General features: G+C 44.5%; 1 protein-coding gene across 13 annotated transcripts in view; it reads left to right on the forward strand.

Moving 5' to 3' along the window:
* ZMIZ1 (zinc finger MIZ-type containing 1) overlaps nt 1-25,081 on the forward strand; it is a 445,041-nt gene that overhangs the window by 266,154 nt on the left and 153,806 nt on the right. For all 13 annotated transcript variants that reach the window (XM_069068340.1, XM_069068344.1, XM_069068335.1 and 10 more), the window contains 2 exons: nt 5,494-5,607; nt 17,135-17,240. In XM_069068340.1, coding sequence (XP_068924441.1) covers nt 5,494-5,607; nt 17,135-17,240 — 220 coding nt within the window. The remainder of the gene's footprint in view (nt 1-5,493; nt 5,608-17,134; nt 17,241-25,081) is intronic.

Consider the following 25,081-nt stretch of genomic DNA (forward strand, 5'->3'; position numbering starts at 1 on the left):
ACAGAGAGAGAGAGAGACAGAGACAGAGAGACAGAGACAGAGACAGAGACAGAGAGACAGAGAGACAGAGAGAGACAGAGAGAGAGAGAGACAGAGAGAGAGAGAGAGAGACAAGGGCAGAAAAATTGGTTACACTGTTTAGGTTTGGGACGGTTAAGTTGCTCTCCTGTGCTTGGGCCCACCCTTAGTACAGGAGTAAAAAGCAGGCAAGTCTAGACTTCCTATCTTTTCCCCTTGTTCAGGGATGTGAACTAAACTAACTTGGAACTCTTTTCTCCCTCTCTTGAAAGCTGGGGCCAGGGAGCCAGTGGGCAGATCCAAGTTAAAGTGGTTGCAGAGTGTTAGTGGTTTTCCCTCCAGGGTATCCCTCTTTCACAAAATATTAGTCCTAGAAGGGAATTCAAATAATGAAGTCCAACCCCTTCATTTTACAGATGAGGAAACAGAGACCTACAGAGGTTGTGACTTGCCTAAGTTTGCCTAGTCAGTTAGTGGCAGAAACAGTAATTAAATCTGATCAATCCTCAACTTTCTTTGCACCTTGTAAGATCAAGAATCTTGAATGGAGAGCCCAGAGGGGTGAAAGGTACAGTCAGTTTTATGGATTGAGTGACTATATGTCTTAGAGATGTTTACTAGATACCCAAGCACACAAATCTTTTCCTTCATAACATGGCACCGTACAGTCTTAGACTTATATTGCTGTTATGTCTCTTATGTTTAAGTGTGGTCCCTTGACTGGTGGGACATTTTGAAGGTTATCTCTCTTCTTATCATTTTAATTCAGCAAATACTTACTATGGTTCCTCGGGCCAAGGAAGGTGTAGCAGGCATTGGGAAAGCAGAGAACATATTGAATTAAGAGACTTAAAAAAGATAAATGACATGGACTGCTTTGGGATGTCCTGTCACTCAAGTATTTAAGTAGAAGCTGATTGACCAACTGTCAAGGATGCTGGGGCTGGCCTTTCTGTATGGGGTGGAAGGTAGAAAATCTAGGGCTCACTTACTAGCTATATGACACTGGGCAAGTCAGCCTCACTGAGCCTCAGTTTCCTCATCTGTAAAATGAGGGGATTGGTCTTGATCACCTCTGAAGGCTCTTCTAGCAATAAGCCTATGATCCTATTATATGATTTTCTGACTTGGGAGTGCTCGCCTGGCAAAATATAGGTAGATACAGCTTGAGGAAATAAAACTCCATTATAAAACTATAACTCGGTTCTTTCTTCATTGGTTATGATAGACTGTGAACTGTATGGCACCTGGACCATGCCAACACCATGCAGGAAGGTACCTACACTAATAAAGTCACGCTGGGCAGCAGGTGTTCATCCTTTCCTCTGACATCAGTGTTAGACATCCCTGATGAGGCCATGAATCCCGCTATGTGCATTGGAGGCCCCCATCTTCCCAAAGCTGAGGTTTTTTTTTTATGTTATTGGCTCCCTCCTGGGCTTCAGAAATCCAACTGTCTCCTGGTCTCTAGAAGGGGAGAATTGAGGTCGCAGAAGGGGCCCCATGCAGTCTTCCTCACTGCCCTGGGGCTTCCCTGGTGCCCCCCAGGTGCACAGCTGCAGCTGCCAGGGAACTGGTCTGACCTGTCCCAGAGCCCCAGAGCAGCTGCTGTGGGAGCTGGCACACCCAGAAGCACGGCTTCCAGCCCACGGTGATTTGGCTGGGGTTATGAACTTGACTCTGATTCATGGATCAGGGAGGGAGGCTGCAGCTTGCTGTTTTACCTTGTGGTCTTTGTTCCCAGAGCTACCACCTGAGTAATGATTCTTCTTCTGATTTACTTCCTTTAATACCAGGAACTAAGGCAAGGCATATGGGTAGAAGGCCCAGGGAACCCTGGAGTAAAGGAAGGAAGGAGTGCCAACAGGAATTAGGGACGAAAATGACTAAAAGAAGGACTTAGGAGGCCTGAGAATTTTGTTTGCTCTGTGGGATGCTGGAATACATAGTTTAAGACACACTGTAGAGTTTCAGGAAGGAGAATGCATTGATCCTTGTATCTCATTTGGAAATACAGGAGCAAAATTCCCCAGCTTGGACTTGGTACCATCCTAGTCTCAGGGTCGGATACTGTCCTGATTTGGTTCCTCAGAAATCAAACCTGAAAGATGATGCTTGAGGAAGCACCCTGTGCCCAGACTCACTCTTATTCTTGCATATTTCCATCTATAAAGTGCCCACTGTACTTGGCACTGATGAAAATAAAAAGGGTAGGGGTGGCTAGGTGGCGCAGTGAATAGAGCACCAGCCCTGGAGTCAGGAGGACCTGAGTTCAAATTCGGCCTCAGACACTTAACAACAAAAACTAGCCATGTGACCTTGGGCAAGTCACTTAACCCCAATTGCCCTCCAAAAAGCAAAAAAAAAAAAAAGAAAGAAAAGAAAAAGGGCAGAGAAGGCACAGTACCTGTCCTCATGAAGCGTCCAGTCGAGGAAAAAAACAAATGCATAAGCATAATAGACAATAGTGTATGGGGGCAAGCAGAATGGTATGGTGGAAAGAGTCCCAACTTTGGAGTCATAGGGCCTGGATTCAAATCCTGCTTCTCCCTTGGCCTTGTATAAGGACTTAACCTGCCTGGGACCTTCACATTACCATTCCCATAATCTTTTCTTTCATATAGATTTGATCATATCAATTCTCTTGCTCAGACATCTTCAGTGGTTTTCTATTGTTTGCCAAGGAAATTCAAACTCCTGTGCCATATTTCTTAGATTCAAGGCCATCCACGGTCTGGCACGAGCCTACCTTACCTGAGAAAGGAGTGACCTTTCTCCTTGTTAAGGCTAAGCCTATCCCCCAATAGGGTGTAAGGACCTTGAAAGTAAGGACTGTTTCCTTTTGGTCTTTGTGTTTCCTGTACCTAAAACAATGACTTGTGAATGGGATTAATAAGTGTTTGTTGAAATGAAAAGGAAGTGAATGGGTAAGTTTCCCCAATAAAGATTTATTAAGTACCTACTGTATGCAGGCAGTATTCACAACAGTGGACATAAACAGCAGCATGAAAGTCAGAACATGGGGTCAGGGTTTGGATGAAGGTAACAAGCTTGTTTTTGGACATGTTGTGGCTGAGATACCAGTGGGACATCCATGTGGAACCAGTTTTACATGTAGGTCTCAAGTACTAAAAATGGGGAATCGTAACTAGACATAGGAATTTGGGGATCATCTTTCTCGAGAGCAAGTGACCTTCCAGGAAAGGGAATATAAAGGAAGGAGGAAAAGAAGTTCAAGAACAGACCTTTGAAGAGCAAATACTTAAAGGACTTAAAAAGAGACTGAAGAACCAGTGAAAGTGGAAGAGAGATACAAGCAGAACTAAGAGAGTGTGGTGTCCCCAAAGCCAAAAGTATAAAGAGTATCCAGTTTTAAGGAGTGATCAACTATGTGAAAAGCTATAGAAAAATCAAATAGGACTGAGAAAAGTCACTGGATTTGGCAACTGGGCTCACTGGGAATCTTTGAAAAAGCAGTTTCAGCAGAATGAACACAGTGGAATAGAGAAGAGCATGTAAGCTCTACGGGGACAGCCTTTTTTTTTTTCATCCTGCATAGTACCCAGCATTTAAAAGATTCTCCATAGGGGCAGCTAGGTGGTACAGTGAATAGAGTACCAGCCCTGGAGTCAGGAGGTCCTGAGTTCAAATCCGACCTCAGACACTAGCTGTGTGACCTTGGGCAAGTCACTTAACCCCAATTGCTTTCCAAAAAAGAGCAAGAAAATAAAATATTCTCCATCAGTGATGGGCAAGTAGAGGACTACATGTATTAGTGACATTTATATTTAATGAGCTCACACTCATTTGCACACACAGACCTCATGGATGTGCTAGATCCCTAGAGAAATTAGGTTCCAAATACTGACCCCTGTCTTGTAGTAGGTGTAGAGTAGGTAGTTCACTCTAAAGTCAAGTCTTGACAGGCTGGAGCCATTGTACTATGGAACTGACTCCTCTTGGTCCAAGGACCCAGAAAACTTTGAATAGACTTGAAGTAGGAGGATGCCGTGTGACACTTCTCCCCAAATTCTAGTGGCCTAGACCAAACATGGTCTGGGGAGGGTGAGGCATGGGGAGAAAGAAGAAGAGGTGCTAGGCTTCTGATTCTGAAGAATGAGCTGAGGTCACACTGTAAGAGACGTGGAGAGACACCTGTCCCCTCCATCCCAGCTGGAATGAGCCCAATGCCTCTCTTCAGGGTCCTGACATGGATGTGACTCCCCAGATCTCCTTGTTCCCAGTGACCTCACTCTGGGTCCAGAGTTTGTGCAAAAACAGGGCCAGTGATTCAGAGCCCCTCCTCACTGTGAAATAGGAGCACATCAGAACCAGCTTTATAGGATCATAGACAGAGCTAGAAGGGACCTCAGGCTTTCTGGTCCAAACCTCTCATTTTATAGATGAAGAAAAGGAAGCCCAAGGAAGTTGAGTCACTTGCTTGAGGTCACACAAGTAATAAGCATTCGGGAGGCAGGGTTCATGGAGGTGATTGAATTTTGGATTTGGAAACTAGGTGCCAGGCATCCTTTAACATAGTGGGTTCCTCTTTTCCCGACTTCTCATGTCCATCCCCTAGAAACACCCTGACCATGTGTCTTCCTTCTCCCCACCCCTGGATTAATATAAAAGAAGATAATTTATTAGATACTAATCTGGTATCAGATTTTAAGGAGATTAACATCTGGCTGCCAATCCCTCCTTTTATACCACACAGAGAAGCTCCCTTTGTCCTTGGCTGCCTCAAGAATGCCGCTGGACTAGGGTGTTTTGTCCACAAGCTTGTTTCTCCTCCACTTGTGGTTGCTTGGCTGACCTTGTGGGCTGTGTTTGCTTATGGGCTATTCCCGAGGCCCCAGGGAAGCTCTTGGCAGGTTTCTACTTGTCATCTGACTAGAAAACCTACTCTGCTCTGAGCAGATCTGGAACTCCTAGCAAACAGGCTGTTGAACAAAAAACCAACAAGTCAGATTCTATCTTCTTGTCATTTCTCTAGAATTAAGAATGTTGTAGGTAAAGAGCTCTGGATTAGAAGGTACATCTTCATTCTAGTCCTGGCCTTGCTACTTACCCTGTTTGAACTCAGGTACATCAGAGCCTCAGCTTTAAAATGGGGATGTCCCTCCCTGCTTCCCTAGGATGTTATGACCATCACCAGGTCATAGATCTGGAGCTGGGATAGACCTTAGAGGTCATTTAATTCAAACACCTCATTATACAGATGAAGAAACTGAGGCCCACAGAGGTAAATGACTTATCCAAGGTCATACAGGTAGGATGTGGCCAACGGGTGATTCAAGCTCAGGCTTGTCACTCCGAGTTCTTCACTTCCAACTCTCCCGCATTGTTTCCTACAGAGCTTTGAAAAGCATAAAGTGCTATGCGGATATTAGATACCTTTACTGTTCTTTTTTATCTCTTTTCCACTCTTTGCTCTTCTGTTCCTCATGCTCAGTTTGTCTCTCCCCTCCCCAGCATTTGCAGAACCCTGCCAACTTCCACAATGCTGCCACGGAGCTCCTGGACTGGTGTGGTGACCCAAGAGCTTTCCAGAGGCCCTTCGAGCAGAGCCTGATGGGATGCTTGACGGTAAGTTGGGCTTTCATGGCATGGGACCATTTGTGCTGATCCATTTGTTCATATTCAATAGCAGCAAAGTCTGTGACCTGGACCCTTCCAAGAGCTGGTGATAAGGAAAAGGCAATTGGGAAATCTGCCTTTTAACAAATGACTAATCGCTCAACCTAATCTTAATCCTACCTAAATGCATTGACTAGAGGACCATTGACTTCCCTTAGTTCTCAGGAATATCTATAAGCAAATGTAGCTTATAGGGTCATGAGGGAAAGAAAGGAAAAAAGGAAGAGATTCAATTCCCCTCTCCAAATAAGCTCTCAGTGAGAGTGAATAAGGACAAGGGGTTTGGCCAAGATCCTACAGTTAGTAAGTGGCTGAGTTGGGATTTGAATCCAAGTCTTACCTACACTAAGTCTAGTCCTATGTCTACCATGCCATGCTGCCCCTTAACTGAGGAAACATAGGCTTGTGGCAGTGCTGGAATGACAAGAGTTTGTCCTTTTAGCCTGTTGGCAGCAGGGAGTCTTGGAAGGTCTTAAAGCAGAGGGGAGGTAGATCCAACCTACCCATCGGAAAGATGGTTTTGAATTGGGACTGCTAAAACAAAAGAAAGAGCCTTCAGTAGCTTTGTGGAAGAGAGACTGGAAGATCGGAGGCCATTCAGGAGGCTGCTGCAGCAGACCAAAGGAGAGGAGAGGAGGACCTGAAATAAGCTGGTGGCCATTGGAATGATCACAGATTTGACCTTTATTCCTGAGACAGAATCAGCATTTGGCCACTGACTAGATATACCGTGTTTCCCCGATAATAAGACACTGTCTTATTAATTTTTTTGGACAGAAAAACACCAGAGGCTTATTTTCAGGGGAGGGCTTATTTTAATGAACATTGACAGCAATTTTAATAAACAGGTAAATGTGAACAAAAAAATGTACCTTTATTCAATAAGCAAATCACTGGGGAAGAACAGGATGACATTCTCACTGCTGCAGCTCTGATTGGATGCAGCTCGGGAGCGCGGTGTGTGTTTCAGGGTGGGGGAGGACGGTGCATACAGAGGGTACCGTAATGTAGCGTGTAGCGCAGGGGATCACCTTCACTACAGTAGCAATCTCAATAGGGCTTATTTTCGGGGGAGGGCTTATTTAGAGGAATCTTACACAGTAAGGGGAGAGCTTATTTTCGGGATAGGTCTTATTATTGGGGAAACACAGTAGGAGGTCAGAGAGAAGGAAAAGCCGAGGTCACTCCAAGATAACAGCAACAACAATAGTAACTATAACAATAACTACCATTTGTGTGGCAATTTATGGTTTATGTTTACAAACATGATCTCATTTTGTCCTCACAACAAACCTGGGATGTAGGTACTATTGTTATTCCCATTTTACAGGTGAGAAAACTGAGGCAGTTAAGTGTCTAAGGCCAATTTTGAGTTTAGGTCTTCATGATTCCAGGTCCAGCATTTAATCCACTGTGCCCCCTAGCTGCCTAACATAATAAATGATGATAAAAGATTTTATTTGTGCCTCATAAGTCCTCAAATTAATGCTTATATATCTTCAAGGAGAAGAAATAGGAGTCAAAGGGCTTCTGCCTGCTTTGTAAGGATTGAGAATCAGCAGGATCAAGGCAACTGCCTGGGGCCCCTGTTCCTCCTGTCTCTAATGGCCCACTGGATTATGTCTCCCATCCCATTTCCCTAATCTTCTTTGCTGGAGAGCCCTTTCCTAGGACAGAATAAGTCCCACGACCAGGTGATCTCTGAGATCTCTCAGGGCTCCAGTCCTGTGACTGTGAGGGGCCCAGCTCCTTGGCCCCATTGGGACAACCATTCCTTCTTCCCATCCCTTTGCAGTCTCTGCAATCCCTAAAGTGACCTATCGAAACAAATTCCTCTGAATCCCCATGACTTTGGGGGATAGAAATTAAAAACCACTTAGCTTTTGTGTCATTAGAGCTTTTGCATCACCCAAAGCTTCTAAGTAGCTCCCACACTATTAATATGATTGATCAGGGACTTTCCCAAAACATCAGAGGCCTTATTGTGTGGTTTTGGCTCAGTCGGCTCCATTTGGGAAGAGAGAATGTGTCACTCTCTTTTTTCTATTTTTTTTTCTTTCACACGTGTAGCTTAACTAGTAGACTTTGAAAAAAATATTAATCAATTTCAGACCAGAACTTTCCATCCAACTATTTGATGTTAGATTTCTTTCAGCCCCTGCCCTTTGTTCTCATTTCATACCACTGACCCATCCTCTGCTCCTCCATTCCATGGGGCTGCTGCTAAAGGAGGGAGGGAGGGAGAAGGAACAGGCATTTATTAAGTCCCTACTATGTACCAGTCACTATGCTAATCACTGTACAAATATCATCTCATCAGTCCTGCCAGAAGCCCTGTTTGGTAGATGCTGTTAGGAGAGATCAGAGAGTGATTTACCCAAAGTCACACAGCTAACATCTGAGACTTATTTAAACTCAAATCTTTCTGGCTCTAGGCCCAGTTCTCTACCTGCTGTACCAACAAGCTGTCTCTAGGTAGATAGGAAGAAGAATCGGGACTGAGGCAGAGGGAGGAAGTTTCCTTATCAGGGTCTCTGACAGAGACAGAGAGTTCAGAAGATATTATTTAATAATTGTCAGTGATATTTCAAAAAACCTCCTGATCACTTGGGTATATTACGTGCCTAAGACCTCAGGCAGTTAACAGCATAGCCTAATCCATAAGACTTCTCCGAAGAAACACACAACACAGAGGTACACAGACACACAGCCAGGTGTTGAGACTACGAAGGATGATGTTGCTTTGCCATGACAAGATGTCACCTGGATTCCTTGCTCCAGCCGGCTCTGCTTCCACAAGAGTTGCAGAGTCCCAGCCCAGAAGCCTGGGTTTTGCCTGCTTCTCTATTCTGCAAACAGACAGCCTCAGAATGAGAAAGATGCAACAGCAGCCGTTGGCGTCCTGCTATCCTAGATCAGTGACCCCTCTTCCCTGATGGTGGTCCTTGGCTCTCCCCCCACAGGGGACCTCTTCAGTTCCTCCTCCTAAAAGGAGACTGAATGTGATTCCTCTCGACCTTATTGGACAGGATACAGGATACAGGATACGGCATGTCCTCCGTGCCAGTGGGTGTGGGAACTAGGTGGCCTACTTGACTTGGTGTCTAGAACAGCTGAGTTCATATCCTACCTCAGTCACTTAATAGTTGTATGACCCTGGGCAAGTCACTTGACCTCAGTTTACTTCTGTTTCTTCGGCTGTAAAATGGGAATAATAAAAGCACCTAATTCTCCCCAAGTTGTTATGAAGATCAAATGAGATAACGCTTGTAAAAGCTCTTTGAAAAACTTAAAGCACAATATAAATGCTAGATGATAAGGATGATGAAGCAGGGGATGGCTATTCAGGCAATAACCCTCTGAGGAACTTTGCCTTTTGCCGATGTTACTGGATCCCTCCTGCTATCCCCACATTCCCAGGAAGAACAAAAGCAGTTCTTTACTGTGCCCGTGGCCCTGCAGCTGGTGCACCCTCTACCCCCTCTGCTCCTGGGACACCCTGCTTTGTGGGCCGACCTGCTCTGTTTGCTGAGGGTTAAGCCCCTGGACTTTCTGCCTTCCACTTGTGGGGAGCTGCCAGGCGCAGCAGAAGTCATTCACCTGGCTGGGCTCCAAGAGACCGTCTGAGTGGGGATTATCCAGCCTGTGACCTTGGCCTTACTAAAGTCAGATGCCCTTTCTCTTTTTGCACTTACAAGGCTTTCTTCCAAAGGCTCAGGGCAAGAGAGAGTTCTCTGCCAAAGAACTAGGGGGATGGCCCTGCTTTCTCAGCCAAGCAAGTATGTTTAAATGCCTACTGTGTTCTCAGCATACAAGATCTGAAAAGAAGAAGACATTTCACATCATACACATGTAGTGAGTAGATAGCACAAGCCCCTGGGCAGTGGAGTCCAGTAGATTAGGCAGTCTGGGACTTAATAATAACACGAAGCATGATAACAAATAGCTAACATTTGTATTACATCTTCAGGTTTGCAGATCTCCTTAAAGTAGATCATCACCTTTGATTCTCACAACAACATCCGTGAGATAGGAAACTGGAAGGCAAAAGGATATGTGACTTGCCTAGAGTCACACAACCAGGACCTTGAAGGATGGGCAAAGCTTCATTAGGCAGAGCTAGCCAAAGGGAGAAGTGTGAGCAAGGATATGGCCACAGGAAAGTATAGGTTATAGGTGGTCTATGGAATTGTAGACTTAACTCTGGAAGGGATCTCATAGGCCTCCTTGCACAGTCCCTTCGTCTTATGGAAGAAGGAGCTGAAGCCCTTCTTGAGATTCTTGAAAGCCAGGCCCTCTGAATCCAGAACCAGTGCTCTTTCCAGAGCTTCCTTATTATTCATTGAAGGGTGAAAAATCTATTTGGATTGGAACAAAGGTAATTAATGTTGGGAAACAAAATGGTGGAAGACTTACATAGGGAAGTTAGGACCAGATTGTGAAGGGTCTTGAATGGTTGGCTGAGTTTCGACTGTATTTGATAAGCAGTCTTTGCTTATCTTAACAATCAAGATTCATTAAAGGTTGCCATTGTGTAGGGAAGTAACATGAACCATGTTAATCACTATACCTTAAGAAGTCTGGTCTGGCAGCAGTGTGTGGAGAAGGGAGAAATTAGAGACCTTCATTAAGATGTTATAATAATAGTCTCCTATAAGAGAAAAGGGCAGGTAGGTGGCCCAGTGGGTAGAACATCAGGACTTGGAATCAAGAAGACATCTTCCTGAGTTCAAATCTGGCCTCAGATACTAGCTGTGTGAGAGCCTGGGCAAGTCACTTAGCCCTGTTTGCCTCAGTTTCCTCATCTGTAAAATGAAATGGAGAAGGAAATGGCAGACCACTGCAGTATCTTTGCCACAAAAACCCTAAATGGGGTCATGAGGAGTCAGACATGAGTGAAAATGACTGAACAACAATGTAAGAGATGGTTGAGGGGGAGGAGGAAGGGCCATCAGCAGTGAGAAGGCAGAGGGAGGAACAGAGTCTCTAGGCAAGGCAAAGGAAGAATCAACAGGAATTTAGAACCAATGATCCCATTGGAGATCAAGGAAGAAGAAATAGTCAAAATTTCAAGTCTGGATGACAGATAAGAGCATGGTGGGCCCATTAACTGAAATGGAGGCATCATGTATTAGGGCTATGGGTAGGGACAGAGGGGGTGCTAAGTTTGGTTTTAGACAAATTGAATTTGTACTCTATTTGAAAACAAAAATGAGATTGAGTGATTGGTTTATAAATAAACCAGCCCCCTTTTTTAAGGTTCAGAGAATGTAGTACTCAAACAGACCTTAGAAATTTTCTAATCATAGGATCATAGATTTGGGCTTGGAAGGGAACCTTAGAGGCCTTCTGGTCCAACCCTTTCATTGTCCAAATAGGATCACTGAGACCAGTAGAGATTGAGTGATTTACCAAAGGTCACGCAAATCATAAGCGACAAGGGCTGGGATTCAAAACCAGATTTTCCGACTCCAAATACTGAAATCTTTCTACTATATACTCTGCCTCCCATCCAACCCCTTCAATTTATGGATTAAAAAAAAAAGCTAAGTTCCTAAGTTAGGCTAAGTGACTTTAAGATTTTTACATAGGTAATATTTTTCATAGACAGATTTTGAACTCAGATCCTCTGACTTCAAATTCAGCACATTTTCCATTATACCTAAATGCCTCCTTTTCTCCTTTTGTTCCTAAAGGCCTCTCCTGCCATACTGTTCTCTCTAGTGTTTGAGCACCAAGCTGGGTATACAGTAGTAGCATCATTTATGTCTATAATGCTTCCAGTGAGGGCAGGGGAAAGGGAGAAAGACAGTAGAAGACATTTCCTATGATATCCATATTGGAAGAGCCTAGAGGAGACCCCACCAGTTCTCACCATCACATTTACCACCTGCCAATCCCCACTCATCCTTTTCCACTAGTGGTTGCAAAGACATCAGCAGAGCTATTGGGAAAGAGCATGGTGGCTGGAATGTTTCCACCAAGCTAACCACTCTTTCTTGTTCATGTTCAGTTCTTCCCAGCTCAGCATGAGGTCCTGGTTACATAAAGACTCCCTTTGTTCTAGGGAGGCATCCACCCCCAGGCCATGGTCAGTGTCCCCAGAAGCCCAGACAGTCAGGAGGCTTCCCTGAAGAGGATTTGAACTTGGTTTGCCACAGTAGGGTGTGAAAGCCTCATCATAGTCATGACGAAGAACTCTCCTAGGGTTGTAAGATTTACAGTGGGAAGGTCCGGTAACATTTCTTCCGAAGGTGGGAATATACATAGCAGTACTTCCACTATGGAGCCGCTAGATGGCACAGTAGATAGAGCACTAGAGTGAGAAAGACTCATTTCATGAGTTCAAATCTGGCCTTAGACACCGCCTAGCTGTGTGACCCTGTTCAAGTCACATAACCATGTTTGCCTCAGTTTCCTCATCTGTAAAATGAACTGGAGAAGGAATTAGCAAACCACTCTAGGATCTTTGCCAAGAAAACCCCAAATGGGGTCACAAAGTCAGATACAAACAAAAACAACTGAGCAACAATTCCTCTATACAGATGGAGAAAATAAATCTCAGTGAGGTTATGTGGCTTGCTCATGGTCACATGTAATTAGGGAGTATCTGAGCCAGGACTTTTAAAGCATTTGGCCCTGGAGTCAGGAGGACCTGAGAGCAAATATAGATCAGACACTTAACACTTACTGGCCGTGTGACCTTGGGCAAGTCACTTAACCCCAATTGCCCTGTCTTCCCCCTTCCAAAAATGAAAAAAAAAATAAGAATGCTTGGATTTTAAGTCAAAGAACCTGGGTTCCAATGCTGGCTCTGTCTGCTGCTAGCTACTTGTGGGACCTTCACTTTTCTGGGAGTATTTCTAAAATGAAGGTGTTGGTCTAGGTGACCTCTGAGGCCATCTACATAGTATCACAGTATCTGATTAGAGTCAGAAAGTCCCTCAGAGGTCATCTAGACAAACCCCTTTATGTTACAAATGAAAGAGAAACTCAAGGATGTTATAACTTGCCCAAGGTCCCATAGGTGATAAGCATCAGAGGCAAGATCTGAACTCAAGTCCAATAACTGTAGCCAGCGCCCTTCCATCTTTGATCCCACAATCTTGTCAATGTCCTTTTGTAAACTGACCATCTTGCCAATGCACTGGGGGCTTTCCTCTGATTCTTCTAATATTTCATGGACACCAGTGTAACGCTCAACTGCCCATCCGTTATCCTTCACTCTTGAACCAGCCCAATTCCTTTGCCAGTCATACACGGCCTTAGTGCTGCCCTCTAAGTTACCAACACCCCCATGTTGGTAACATGACACAAACAACTTCCACCAAATGCATTCGTGTCTTTCCATCGCCCTTTGGGTCACCTGCAGTTTTTCTACGATTGTGGTATTCTGTGACTCACAACTACACCACATTACCAAAAGATTATTCATGTTAAAGAGATGGTATTTTGCAATCATTTTATGGGGTGATTTTAGACTTCGTGGTGAATTTAAGGTAAACATAAGCAAATCCTACTTCATACGCTGGTTAATAAACCTAACCCCCAGGAGTGACAAAAAGGAATAGAAATGAAGTCAGAAAAGATTTAGGAAAATTTTTGAATGGCAGCCTGAGGAATTCCTCTTCCTCAGGAAGGATGTAGCCAGATTTTAAGGGGGACAAGAGGCCAGCAGAAAGTCAGTGTCCTGAGATGGGTGAGCCATGGGTCTATTGATTCAGTTTGTCTAATCCCTTCTCCCTTCCTTCCTTCACAAGCATCCCACTTACCAGCTCTTGAAAACACTGCCTGAAAGTCAAGAGGGAAAGGAGGCGGGCAACAGCAGTCTGTGGCTGAGAAAATAACAGATCGATGATATTAGCTTTTCTGGGGAGACAAAGTAGAGTCAGCAAAGCTGGACAAAGAGCATTTTCTCCTCAGGGGTGGTGGGTGTGACATAAAGCTGGCTTAGGCCCTTACAGCTCTGGGCCTCTGGCTTTTTTATGAGAATGGAAATAAAGTGGCCTGTCACATTTGTTCAGTCTTGTCTAACCCTTTTTGACCCCATTTGGGATCAAGGCCACTGGAGTGATTTGTCACCATTTCACTCTCCAACTCATTTTACAGAGGAGGAAACTGAGGCTAATAAGGTTAAGTGACTTGCGTAGTTAAGTGACTTACTAGTACATAACTAGTAGATATCTGAGGCCAGATTTGAACTCAGGTCTTCCTGTCTCCAGGCCTGGCACTCTATCCACTGTGTCACTGAGACTTCTTTAGTGGTAAGAAGGAAAAAAACCAATATAAGTGAACTGTGGTAGTATCCTATGTCATATTGGCTTGGAAATGTGTTTTCTGTTTGTACAGGAAATAAGCAAGCATTTCAGTAAAAGGAGGGCCCTTTCTTAGGGATTCTGGTTTGGGAACTAATTCTCATTTATATTCATTAGCTTTAGCTGGACTAGTGTAAAGGAGAGAGTGCCCCCATTGAGTCTGTGCTAGGAATTAGAATGCTATAGTGGAGGCAGTCAATCAGTAAACTTTTATTAAGCACCTACTAAATGCTAGGTTGGCTAGAGATCTGAATTCTAGTCCTAACTTTGACATTAACTAGCTTTGTGACCCTGAGCAACTTAGGTCACCTATTACTGCCCCCAGGCAATTCTGTAAGAATTTAGCTATGGGCTCCATAAGGGATCTGGATTAGTAGAGGGAGGTCCCTCACCTGGGAGTTACTCCTCCAGATTAAATTTTAGGTCTCTCTTCCAACTAAATGAATACATAAGATGAGAGAGTTGAACTAATTAATCTCTAAGACCCTTTCTACAGCCAAGATTCTACTATTATTCTCTATTAATAATCATTCTCTAAATAACTCTCTATGACGATGTAAGTTACAAAGAAAGTATGATCTGTATTGGTACAGATCACCTAGAAATTCCCTAGATGAATGAAATCACAGGACCAGTCCATATCCTGTTAATATTCATAATAGTAATAATTACAAACACAACACTAAAACCTGACCTTCTACATCTTTGTGAATTTCCATTTCCAAGTCAACTGTAATGACACAGCCTGCTTATAAACTGCATCATTGTCCACAGCAATTCCTTCCCAATAATAGAAATCCCATTTTTGTGCTGTTAATTAGAAAGTCTAGATGCTAGAAAGTAGTTCAGAATAATACAATTCACCCAATACTGCTGAATAGTTAACCTATAAGTGTTAAATGTACTGTATCATTCCATGATACAATGGAACAACTTTGTAATTAGCAACACTTAAAAAAAAAAATCCCTGTACTGTAAAGAATAGACACCAAGGGTTTGCAATTCATTACATGCCTGCCAGTGATAGCTCAGTTGTTCACTGATGCTACCTACCTAATCGCTCTTTTCATTGCTAGTGAAAGTCAGTACTGTCCTCTGCTTGCCATAAAAGTAATGGCCAAAAAAGGATGGCAGCCACTGGCATTAACCTCTTTCTCTTCCCCATCGCCAAGGAGATGTTTACTGTATCTTGACATACCCAAAGAAAAGGGATTAGAACCATGGTGTGTACCACTTTTCAGATGTTTGGGATGCCACTTGTACTTAGAGCAGTCATACACCCTAGATTTTTTTAGGTCATTCCTAATTGAAAGAATAGAGTGCGTTTTTTTTTTAATCATTGAAGCTTTTATAATGACCAAGCATAACCCCAAGGAGAGATGGATAAATCTGCTTCCCTTCCTTTGCTGTAAAAGTAGGAGGAGGGAGCCACATTTGTAGAAGACTGTATATATTCTCATAAATGATTAGTTTTGTTGAACTGCTATTGTTTTCTGTTAAAAGAGAAGGTTGGATAGGGGAGGAATATATTCAGAAATGAATGTGATATTAAAACAAAAGGCATTAATAAAATTTTTTAAAAGCTTAGTAAGATTCTTTTGGAAGGAGCACTATAGATTCCCCGAAATTGGTGACGGGGCAGTTAGGTGATGCAGTAGAGTGCTAAGCTTGGAGTTGGGAAAACGCATCTTCCTGAGTTCAAATCAGGCCTCAGACCCTTATCAGCTATGTGACCTTGGACAAGTCACTTAACCCTGCTTGCCTCAGTTTCCTCATCTGTAAAATGAGCTGGAGAAGGAAATGACAAAGTATCTCCAGTATCTTTGCCAAGAAAACTCCAAATGGGGTCATGAAGATTCAGACAAGACTGAAGAATGACTGAAAACTAGTGACCAGCTCCTAAGTGAAAATAATTCTGCAGGCAAGGGAGGGTGGCATGAATGTATAAGAGGCAGAGATGGAGTGGAAAGGCACTACCCAATGTAAATTCAGAGATGAGGAATGTCTTCTTCCACAAGTCAATGAAAGGTGCTCAGGTGCTATATTATACCTCTCCTTACAGCTAGGTGCACTGTAATCTCCCACCTGACTTTGCTGGGTCACAGCCATCTGACCTTTCTGCTCAGCCCAGGGGTAAGAGGTGGGAGACATTTCTCTGCCCATAGAAACCACTCCCTAGGAGCTAACCCCTAGACATAGGGGATAGGGATGAGAGGAAAACTCAGTTTTAGAAAGTTTTTTTCTTTACATCAAAAGAAGACTCCTTACCCAACTTAATTGGGAACAAAGTTGTGGACCAATCCAGGGTTTTCATTTGCTTCTGTCTCCCATTTCAAGGAACATTTGAGAAATATCCTGGCAAGACTTCAGACAGAAGCCTAGTGAAGAGCCATTCATTCCCAAGAGGAGGCAGCATTTTAGTATAAATGGAAAGAGGCAGGAACTTAGGGTGCTAGTCTTGTGACAGTAGAACAAGTCATTTCACCTCAGTTCCCTCATTTGTGGAATGGAGATAATAATACCCGCCCTGCCTACTTCTTTCTCCATCTCTCGTGTCTCCCGTGTAGATAGAGCTGTGGATATGGATCCCACCTCAGAAGCTTAGTAGGTTGTGAGAACGGAAAAGTCAATCAGTCTCTCTCAGTATCATGATTCAGTGGAAAGATCATTTACTGTCTCTGGAGTTAGGGGGTTTAGGTTCAAATTCTGCCCCTGTCATGACCTTGTGACTCTCTTAATGTCACTGGGACTCAGTTTCCTCAACTGTAAAATGAGGGTATTGAGTTAGATGGCCTTTGGAGTCCCTTAACAGCTCAAAATCTGTGGTCCTATGGTCTTCAATTTCTTTATCAGTAAAATGGGGATAACACTATCACCTACCTCAAAGGGTGGTTGTGAGGAGTGGAAAAATGAATGTGAAAGTGCTAAGAAAAGAACGATGTGCAAGTAAAGAGTGATGAGGATATTGATGGTGGTGGTGGTGGTGATGGTGATATGATGGTGTTATATGAGGGGTAATGTGTGGGGAGTATGTTAGAGGTACTACAAGTCCCCCCAAATGATACTTCCTATGGAAGCAGGTCAGGTAGACGCTTTGACTTGACAATTGCTTGGAAAATGACACACTTTCTCTCTTTCTCTCTCCATCTGTCTCTTTTCAGGTTGTTAGTCGAGTAGCAGCCCAACAAGGATTTGACCTGGATCTTGGCTATCGACTGCTGGCCGTATGTGCAGCAAACCGAGACAAATTCACTCCAAAATCAGCTGGTAGGCACAACCGAGTCATGCTTCCTCCCCACATTCCCTTTTGAGTGTCTCTGTGAAGCACAGCTCTCCCCAGCAGAGGGACTCTTCCAACTGGCTTCTTTCTTGCCATTGTTCTGTCTTTGCATCAATAGGTTGTTGGGGTAGACTCACATCATAGCACTGGATGTTGTTTTATGAGCATTTTCATTTTTGTTTTCTTTTCCACTAAGGGGAGTGAATGGGAGGAGAAATCATTTATTGTTCATTTAAAAAAAACTTATTAATGACAAAAAATCAGAGAGCTAGACTTGAAGTCAGGAAGAGAAGACCTGGGTTCAAATCCCACCAGAAGCCATTCAGAGCTGTTTACATCCAAGCACATGCCTTAACTTCCCTCAGCCTCAGTTTCCTCATCTGTAAAATGGAGAGGACTAGAATCAGAAAGCCCCACAGAGATCATCTAGATGAACCCCTTTATGTTACAAATGAAAGAGAAACTCAAGGATGTTAAAACTTGCCAAAGGTCCTGTAGGTAATAAGCATCAGTGGCAAGATTTGAACTCAGGTCCAATAACTCTGTAGCCAGTGCCCTTCCATCTTTGATCCCATGGTCTTGTCAAGGTCCTTTTGTAAATTGACCATTTCCAGGATGGTTGTGAGGAACAAGTGAGAGGATATATTTCAAGCTGTTAGAAAACCTGGGAGTGCTAGTGTTAGTGTGATCACTGACTCTTACTGTTGTCACTGCTGCTGCCACTCATCAGAGCCTACCTCAACTCCTTCAGGTGCTAGGTAGAGCTGGGCCCGTGGCTTCTGAAGCTCCACCAAGACACAGGTAGAAGTCCGAAAGAGACGCCGTGAATTGAATCTACCTGGTTACCTTCATGTCGGGCCTGGGCTTACACAGGACCCGGTGCTGTGTAATCAAATCTCTGAATCTCACTCATGCCTCTCAAAGCCTCCCTGGGGTTCTGGCCCCATAAGGGGGATTAGGAATTGAGCAGCAGCAGCACTTAGGAGTTAGGCCGCTGCCTCTTGGCCTGCCCACACAGAAACTCAGCCCTTTCCTGGGTGGCCAGACTTTCCTCTCCATCATCACTTGGTTAGGCTCGGCCTCCACCCAGCTTGATTTCCTTCTCCTTTCTGCACTGCTACGTGGAGGGCTGCCCGCAGGCCCTGAGACAAGGCTTGATCTCATTTATCAATACCATCATGATTGCAAGTGTCAGTAATATTTAATTATGAAGAATAACATTCAAAGCAATAACTGCCAACAATAACATTTATTAATAATAACAGTGGTGACTACTCTTCATTCCCTTCAGCTCCAGCTGGGTGTCTCTATAGTAAATGACCCTCACCCAGTACCCACTTGGTCCCTTTCTCTCTATCCTATTCTAGAAAAGTCCTGGTTTGATGTGTTTGTTAAGTCATTCAGAGAGCCTTCCTTTGTTTCTCTTCTCCTTCTCTCACTCTTATCACTCTTCTCTCACTCAAGCATTCCCCTCCCTTCCAGGCCTATGTGCCTCTGCTAAGAACACCTTCTGCCTGATCCTTCTCCTTTTCTTAAACCTTTCATTGATTTGGGGGAACTTCCAGGGAAGTCAAGCTCAAGACACAAATGCACACACACACACTCACACTCACACTCACTCTCTCACACACACATAATTCACCCTCCTCTTTCCTACTACCCTTTATTCCCCTTCTTGATTTTCAGTTCCATTACTGAGAATCTTAGCATTAGAAGGGATCTCAGAACTTAGCCAGTTCACAATGCAAGGCCACACAACAAGTTAGTGGCAAATCCAGCTCTCAAACTTTGTTCTCCCAATTCCCAAACCAATGTTCTTTCCTCTCTACAGCATTGGCCTTGATTTACTGCCAGGTTCTTTCATCTTTTTTATCCCATACCCTGTTTTGGCAGTCTGATTAAGTCTGTGGACTCCTTCTCAGAATAATGTTTTTAAATGTATAAAATAAAATCCATAACATTACAAAGCAAACCAAAGTTGACAATTATGAACTTGGAATTGGTTTTTTCCCATCCAACTCCACAGAGCTCTAGAAATCAATCCAGGGACCCCGTAGGGCTATAAACTGCCACCTTATAAGTCCCTGATTTAACTCTATCCTTCCTCATTATCATCCCATCTTCCTTCTTCCCAGAGGGCCTCTAGGTGGGCTCCATCCTTCTTCCTCCCTACAGCATTGCTCTCTTCCATCAGCCATTGTATCAGGAATCTGATTTTCAAAGTCTCATGATGGTACCCACAGATTCCATTTACAGTTTTACTCACCAGTATTGCCTGGGCCAGCATGCCTACTGTTCAACTGGGGAGTTCCATTTCATTCTGGAAAATGTAAGCTCTTTGAGGACAGGATCTGTCCTTTTTGTTGTAGTTCTCCATCCCCTAGGACTTCACACAGCATCTGTCTCATGATAGATACTTAATAAATATAGACAGTCTAAATTGGCAGTAGTCTTAGAAGGCACTGAGGTTAAGGAGGGCTGGGGAAGCCTTTTTGAAAAAGGTGATCTCTCTTCATATCTCTGGGTTCCTCTGCACCTCCTGATTGGTGCAAATCAGTCTTTCTGTATCTCTGTATGTTTATCTGTCTCGTAATCATTTTTTTCTGTGCCCTCTATTATATATTTGTCTTTCCTCTTCTTTTCTCTACCTATCTCTTTATCTCTGATGTCTCCTTGTCTCTATCTCTCAATATCTCGTGCCAGTTTCTTTCCCCAACTCGCTTTCTGTGTCTCTATATCTGCATCCATCTCCTCAGCCTGTTTTGCCCTCCTGCTGAATGGGCTTCTACTGTGTCTTTACACTCTGGGCATTCCCTATGGAAGGTGGCAGGGGTGGGGAGGGGGGAGCAGAAATCATTTAATCTTCACCCCATTTCTGCTGCCTCCCCTTCTACTTATTCCTATAAGCTGTTGATGCTCTTCAGTCCTTGATGAGGAACACGGACCAATCACTGACTGTCTCAGCTACTTGACCTCAGAGCTCCCACAACAGGAGTTTTAACTTTTTGAGTCATAGACCCATTTGGCAGTCTGGTAATGGAAGGAAATGGTGCATTTTCATTAGAAGTCAGTGAAAATAATGATAGCATTTTTTCCTGCCCCAGAAATATCCCTCTGGACCCAAGAACCCCAGATTAAGAACCTTGAAGTACAGGAGAGCACTGGGCCGGTGATAGCTCTGTTGTCTACAGACTCCGGTGTTTCTGCCTTCACAGGTGCCCTAAACTCCCCTGAGTGGCCTAGCTTCAGGGCTCCCAGCCCGCCGGCCCATGCCCAGGCTCCATCTCAGCTTCTCCAAGTGTTTCTCATTGTTCCTGTTTTCCTTTCCTACCCACTCACCAAAACACCCTCTCCCCTGGCCCCCTGGCTTTCTCTGTTTCTTTCCTCACTTATGAGCCCCCCTCTCTCTAGGACTGTTTCTCTGTGTCTTTCCATGCCTGGTGCTAAGTCTGTGTATGTCTGACTTTCTGGTTCCATCAGTCTCTTTCTGCCTCTGTCTGTCTGTTCCTATCTCTGTCTCTCCCTGTCTGGTGCTGGTTGTGTGTCTGTCTCTGTTGTCAGTCAGTAAGTCTGATTCTGACTTTCTGTCTCTGTCTCTATCTCTGCCTCTTTCTGTCTGGTGCTAGTTCTGTGTCTGTCTACGTCTGTCTGACTTTCTATCTCTTTGTGTCTTTACCTCTCTGTTTCTGTGTCTGGTGGCTGGCTCTGTGTCTATCTCTGATTTTCTTTCTCTTTCTACCTAATCCCCCTCTCCTGTCTCTCTCATCCCTAATTAGTTTCTGTGTGTCTGTTTTTCTACCTCTCTCTTCTTGCATTCCCCATCTGCGTCTTGATCTTTAGCTCTCTCTCTCTCTCTCTCTCTCTCTCTCTCTCTCTCTCCCCCTCTCTCTCTCCCCCCCCCCCTCTCCCTCCCTCTCCCTCCCTTCCTCGTCAGGAGGCCAAGCTGGGGCCGGACAGGGGGACGACAGATGAGGTCATGCAGAGTGAGTGCTTTGTCCACAGAGATGATGGCGGCTGCAAACTCCCTCCTGGGTTTTCTGGTGCAGGAGGGGGAGAGAAGGGGGGCCCCCGGGGGCAGGGCTGTGCAGAGGAAGGAGAGGCTCCGGAACCCAAGTACCTCAGGAGAGCCGCAGAGAGGGAGACACACACACACACACACACTCACTTTCTCTCTGCAGCAGACTGGCCAAGCCAGGCTGCTAAGTGTCAGCCATTCACTTTCAGAAACCTAGCAGTGCTTTGTTCTTGTGCAGCCTCTGGATTTTGCTCAGGCTTCCTTCCCCCCACCCCCACTCCTGACCAAGATTTGTCTTCTCAAGGCCACCTTTGGCTAAGGAAACCTTCTACAGGCCAACTGATCTCTCCCTCCCCCCAGAATAACTTTCTCACCTTGGCATCTTTTTTTGAATAACTTCCCAGATAGCTGCCCCATCTTCATGCCCTCTGAAGACCTTTCCTATGTTTTTTCCACCCTTGCAGTTAGGAAGTCCTTTCTGGTGTCTGACTTGTAACCTTCCTCATCCAACCTAAACCCCCTTAGTCCTACCCTCTTCTGTGACAATAACTGTCCTTTTGTAATGATCTATCTGGACCTGAATGGGTAGGGGGAGGTCATCTCTACGCTGGGCTGAGAGCTTCTCTCTCCACATTTTCACCAACAAAAATGTTTCCTCTTACAGTATTTTAGACCTTAAAACTGAAGGTGCAAGGTTTCTGCAGCCTTTCCTCTTGCTTCCAAAGCAAGGCGGATCACCCACTCCACCGTTTTTCTCTGGGGACTTGTAAATTACATGTGTGCTGGGCAACTGTCTACCAGCCGTGAGCAAATTAGTCATTTCTGCCTGTGTGAAAAGTTGACCCTTTTGTCAACCTAATGGTTTGTTATTAAACTGCCCTCATTAGGGGGCCTTAGCTCGGGGAAGAGTGGTTTTAAAAACCATCACATCCCATAAACAAAATTAGCCTTGGGAACAAAAGAATAAGGACAAGCAGAATCTATCATTTGGTGTCATGCCCAACAAACACCTTTCTTTTGGATTATTGCAGGGGGGTAGTGACTGCCCCTAAGCAGTACAGCAGCCTACAGCTGAATAAGAAAACCATTAGTTCAGGCAGAGAAGAACAATTTCTTACACACATTTAGTTTACACTAATCCTTGCTCTCTCTGTCTTCCTTCTCCTGTCCCATAGTGAATTGAAAACCGAAAATTCTGCTGGTGACTGTTAACTGAGGGGTCTGTATTAATGCTATAGGGTGTCAGGGAGTCTGTGGCCACCCCAATGGTTTGTTATTGTGGAGTGGGGGTGAAAACACAGACTGAGGCTGAGTTTGGGCTTCCCCTGAGACCCAGCCTTGTCCCAGCAGCTAAGCCCCTAAAATCCTAACTTCATTATGGAATCAGTTCTGTGGTCTCTGGATTCTGTGGTCTTAGATGACCAAGGAACATAGAAGCTTTCTACTTCAAAGGAATTGGGTATCTTTCTCCCTAGTACTTATGGGAAATTTTAGGATAGGGTAATGAGTTGAAGTGTATGGGACATGCTTGAGGGATAGAGCCAGCCATTCAGACTAATACCAGCCTGCCACCCCCCAATTCAGTGTGCTCGAGAAGAAACACTTCTGTTCCCTGGTTAATCGCTTCCTGTTGGAGGCATGCTTGCCACATGTCTCTGGGTAATGTAAGTCCTTGCCATAAACAACCCTGCTGTCTTTTGCCTTTTTTACCCTCTTTGCATTTCTGCTCTCTGGCTCCCTTTGTCCTCCAAATTTGAACCCCAGACTGTGCCATTGACTTTTTAAAATTGCCTTTAGGGTTCTTAGGTACCTTTCTTTTCCTTCATCCTCTGACCTGACCTCACTGTCATCATCTCTGCTCCCTCTGTCCTTGCCCCATGGCCCTCCCCAAAGACAAGGAGGGTTGGAGGCATTCATCACATAAATGGTGGTGTTAAGGGGTCACACTCACTGAAGAAGTTGTATCATTGATGAGAGTCCCTCAGCCTGGCTTCTGGGGATTCATCATGAGAAATAGCTTACTACTAGGTTGCCCTGTAGTTGACACACATAAATTTTAGAGAATTTGTTGACATTAATCAGTTCCCCACCTCCCCTTGAAACTCAATGAATCCCATCTATGCCACTGAAATTACAGGCAGTCACTAAAGAATTAAGTTGTACCTTTTTGAGGCTTTTAGACCTGACAGTGTCTCCGTGCTTCACCCTACACATCTTTCTACAGAAGCAGAAATTCTCTCTTAAACACCTCAATCTCCTCTTTTTGGGTCTTTGCCACCAAGCTCCTCTCATCCACCTTCAGGTAACAATACCCTATGCTCTCTCCCCTCACCTCTATCAGAAATCTATCAGTTTTCAACCAAAGATCTGCTATCGGTCATTTATACATGAGTCTGAATAGGTCACTGAGTCAATTAATCAACAAGCATTTATTAGAGACTCCACTCTCCCAAGGGTATTTGTACTTTAAGCCACTAGGGAAAGAAAGGCTGTGCTCTCCTTAAAGAAAATATCAGGACCAAGAGATTCTCTTAAGTGGCAGAAGAATAAAGATCCCTGAAACCACAACACACAGGCAGCATAAAGCCAGCCCTACCTACATCACTAGACTTACTAACGACCTGTCCATGAAAGAGCTCCAAGTACCTGACTGTTTGCCGTTTCTCTGCTGGGCCATGTGGACTGTGGGGTACTCTGAACTACCTGCGAGGCCTCCAATTCACTTTCCCCCTTCCAAATTCCCTCCCAGCTCTCCTAGGATGCTGGGACTACAAGAACTGGTTTTCAAAATAGTGACCCTTAGGCACTGGGAGAGCCTTTGTCCTCAGAGATTTAGTTCTGTTCCCTGGAATGAACAGTGGGAACATAGTATGTTGGGATACATTTCAGCAAAGCCTGAAGCCAAAAGAGCCTTTTAGTTTAACATTTCATAAACCAGAGTAGCCTCTTCCCTGATCATCCCAGTTAACTGAATCTTAGAATTACCAAATTTTAGAATAAGAAACTTTGGAGAGATAGCCTTTCAACAGGGTGAGACTCCCACTGTGGATGTTTATATCCTTTGTGACCTCCGACAACTCACTGTATCTAACAGGGCCTCAGTTTCCTCATTTGTAAAATGAAGGGGGTTGAGTTAGATAAGCTCCAAGGTTTCTTTCAGCTGTGTCCATGACCGTAGGAATCCAGACAAGGAAAGTGACTTGCCCAATGTCAAACAGCTGGTGCCTGATATGGTTGGGGATCTAGAACCTAGGCTTCCTAATTTCCCAGCCAACTCTCTTTGCACTCAGGTCTTTGTTGTATTTGTTAGCCGAACCAGCATCCTTTTCCTTTTACTCTTCAGGCAGAGAACTTTAGAGGGCTGAGTGTTCTGTTGGTTTGGAACTAGCCTGGCTCCACCATTGGGAGGAAGGATGGGTGGGGAAGAGGAGGCCTCTGGATATGGAGAGGGGTGGACTCTGATGGCTTCTGGGCTTGGGAAAATAGCTTTCTTGACTAGGTTTGAATGCCCTGGGGATTTAGGAGTAAAGGTTCCAGGCCAAGAGTAAAGAATGTAGGCAGATGAGGGTGGGGGAGGAAGAAAGGAGAGGAAGGAGAGAGGGGGAGAGAAAGAGAGAACAAATGGAAGGCAAGACAGATGCAGAAGGAGATGGGGGCCCACAATATCCTGTGCTTTCTCAGCAGTTTCCTCTGACACAACCCTCTCTGATTCCCCGGTATCCCCAGGGGGCCTGCCTTTTCTTGTTAAGAAATCTGTCATCTATCTCATCTCCCTCTGATCTGGTGAGATTAGCTCTGAGGTAGCTCTCCCAC

The sequence above is a fragment of the Petaurus breviceps genome, unplaced genomic scaffold (assembly GCF_028583685.1).
Source record: "Petaurus breviceps papuanus isolate PSGF00001 unplaced genomic scaffold, PetGlider_PUasm1.0 90762, whole genome shotgun sequence".
Taxonomy (NCBI): Eukaryota; Metazoa; Chordata; class Mammalia; order Diprotodontia; family Petauridae; genus Petaurus; species Petaurus breviceps.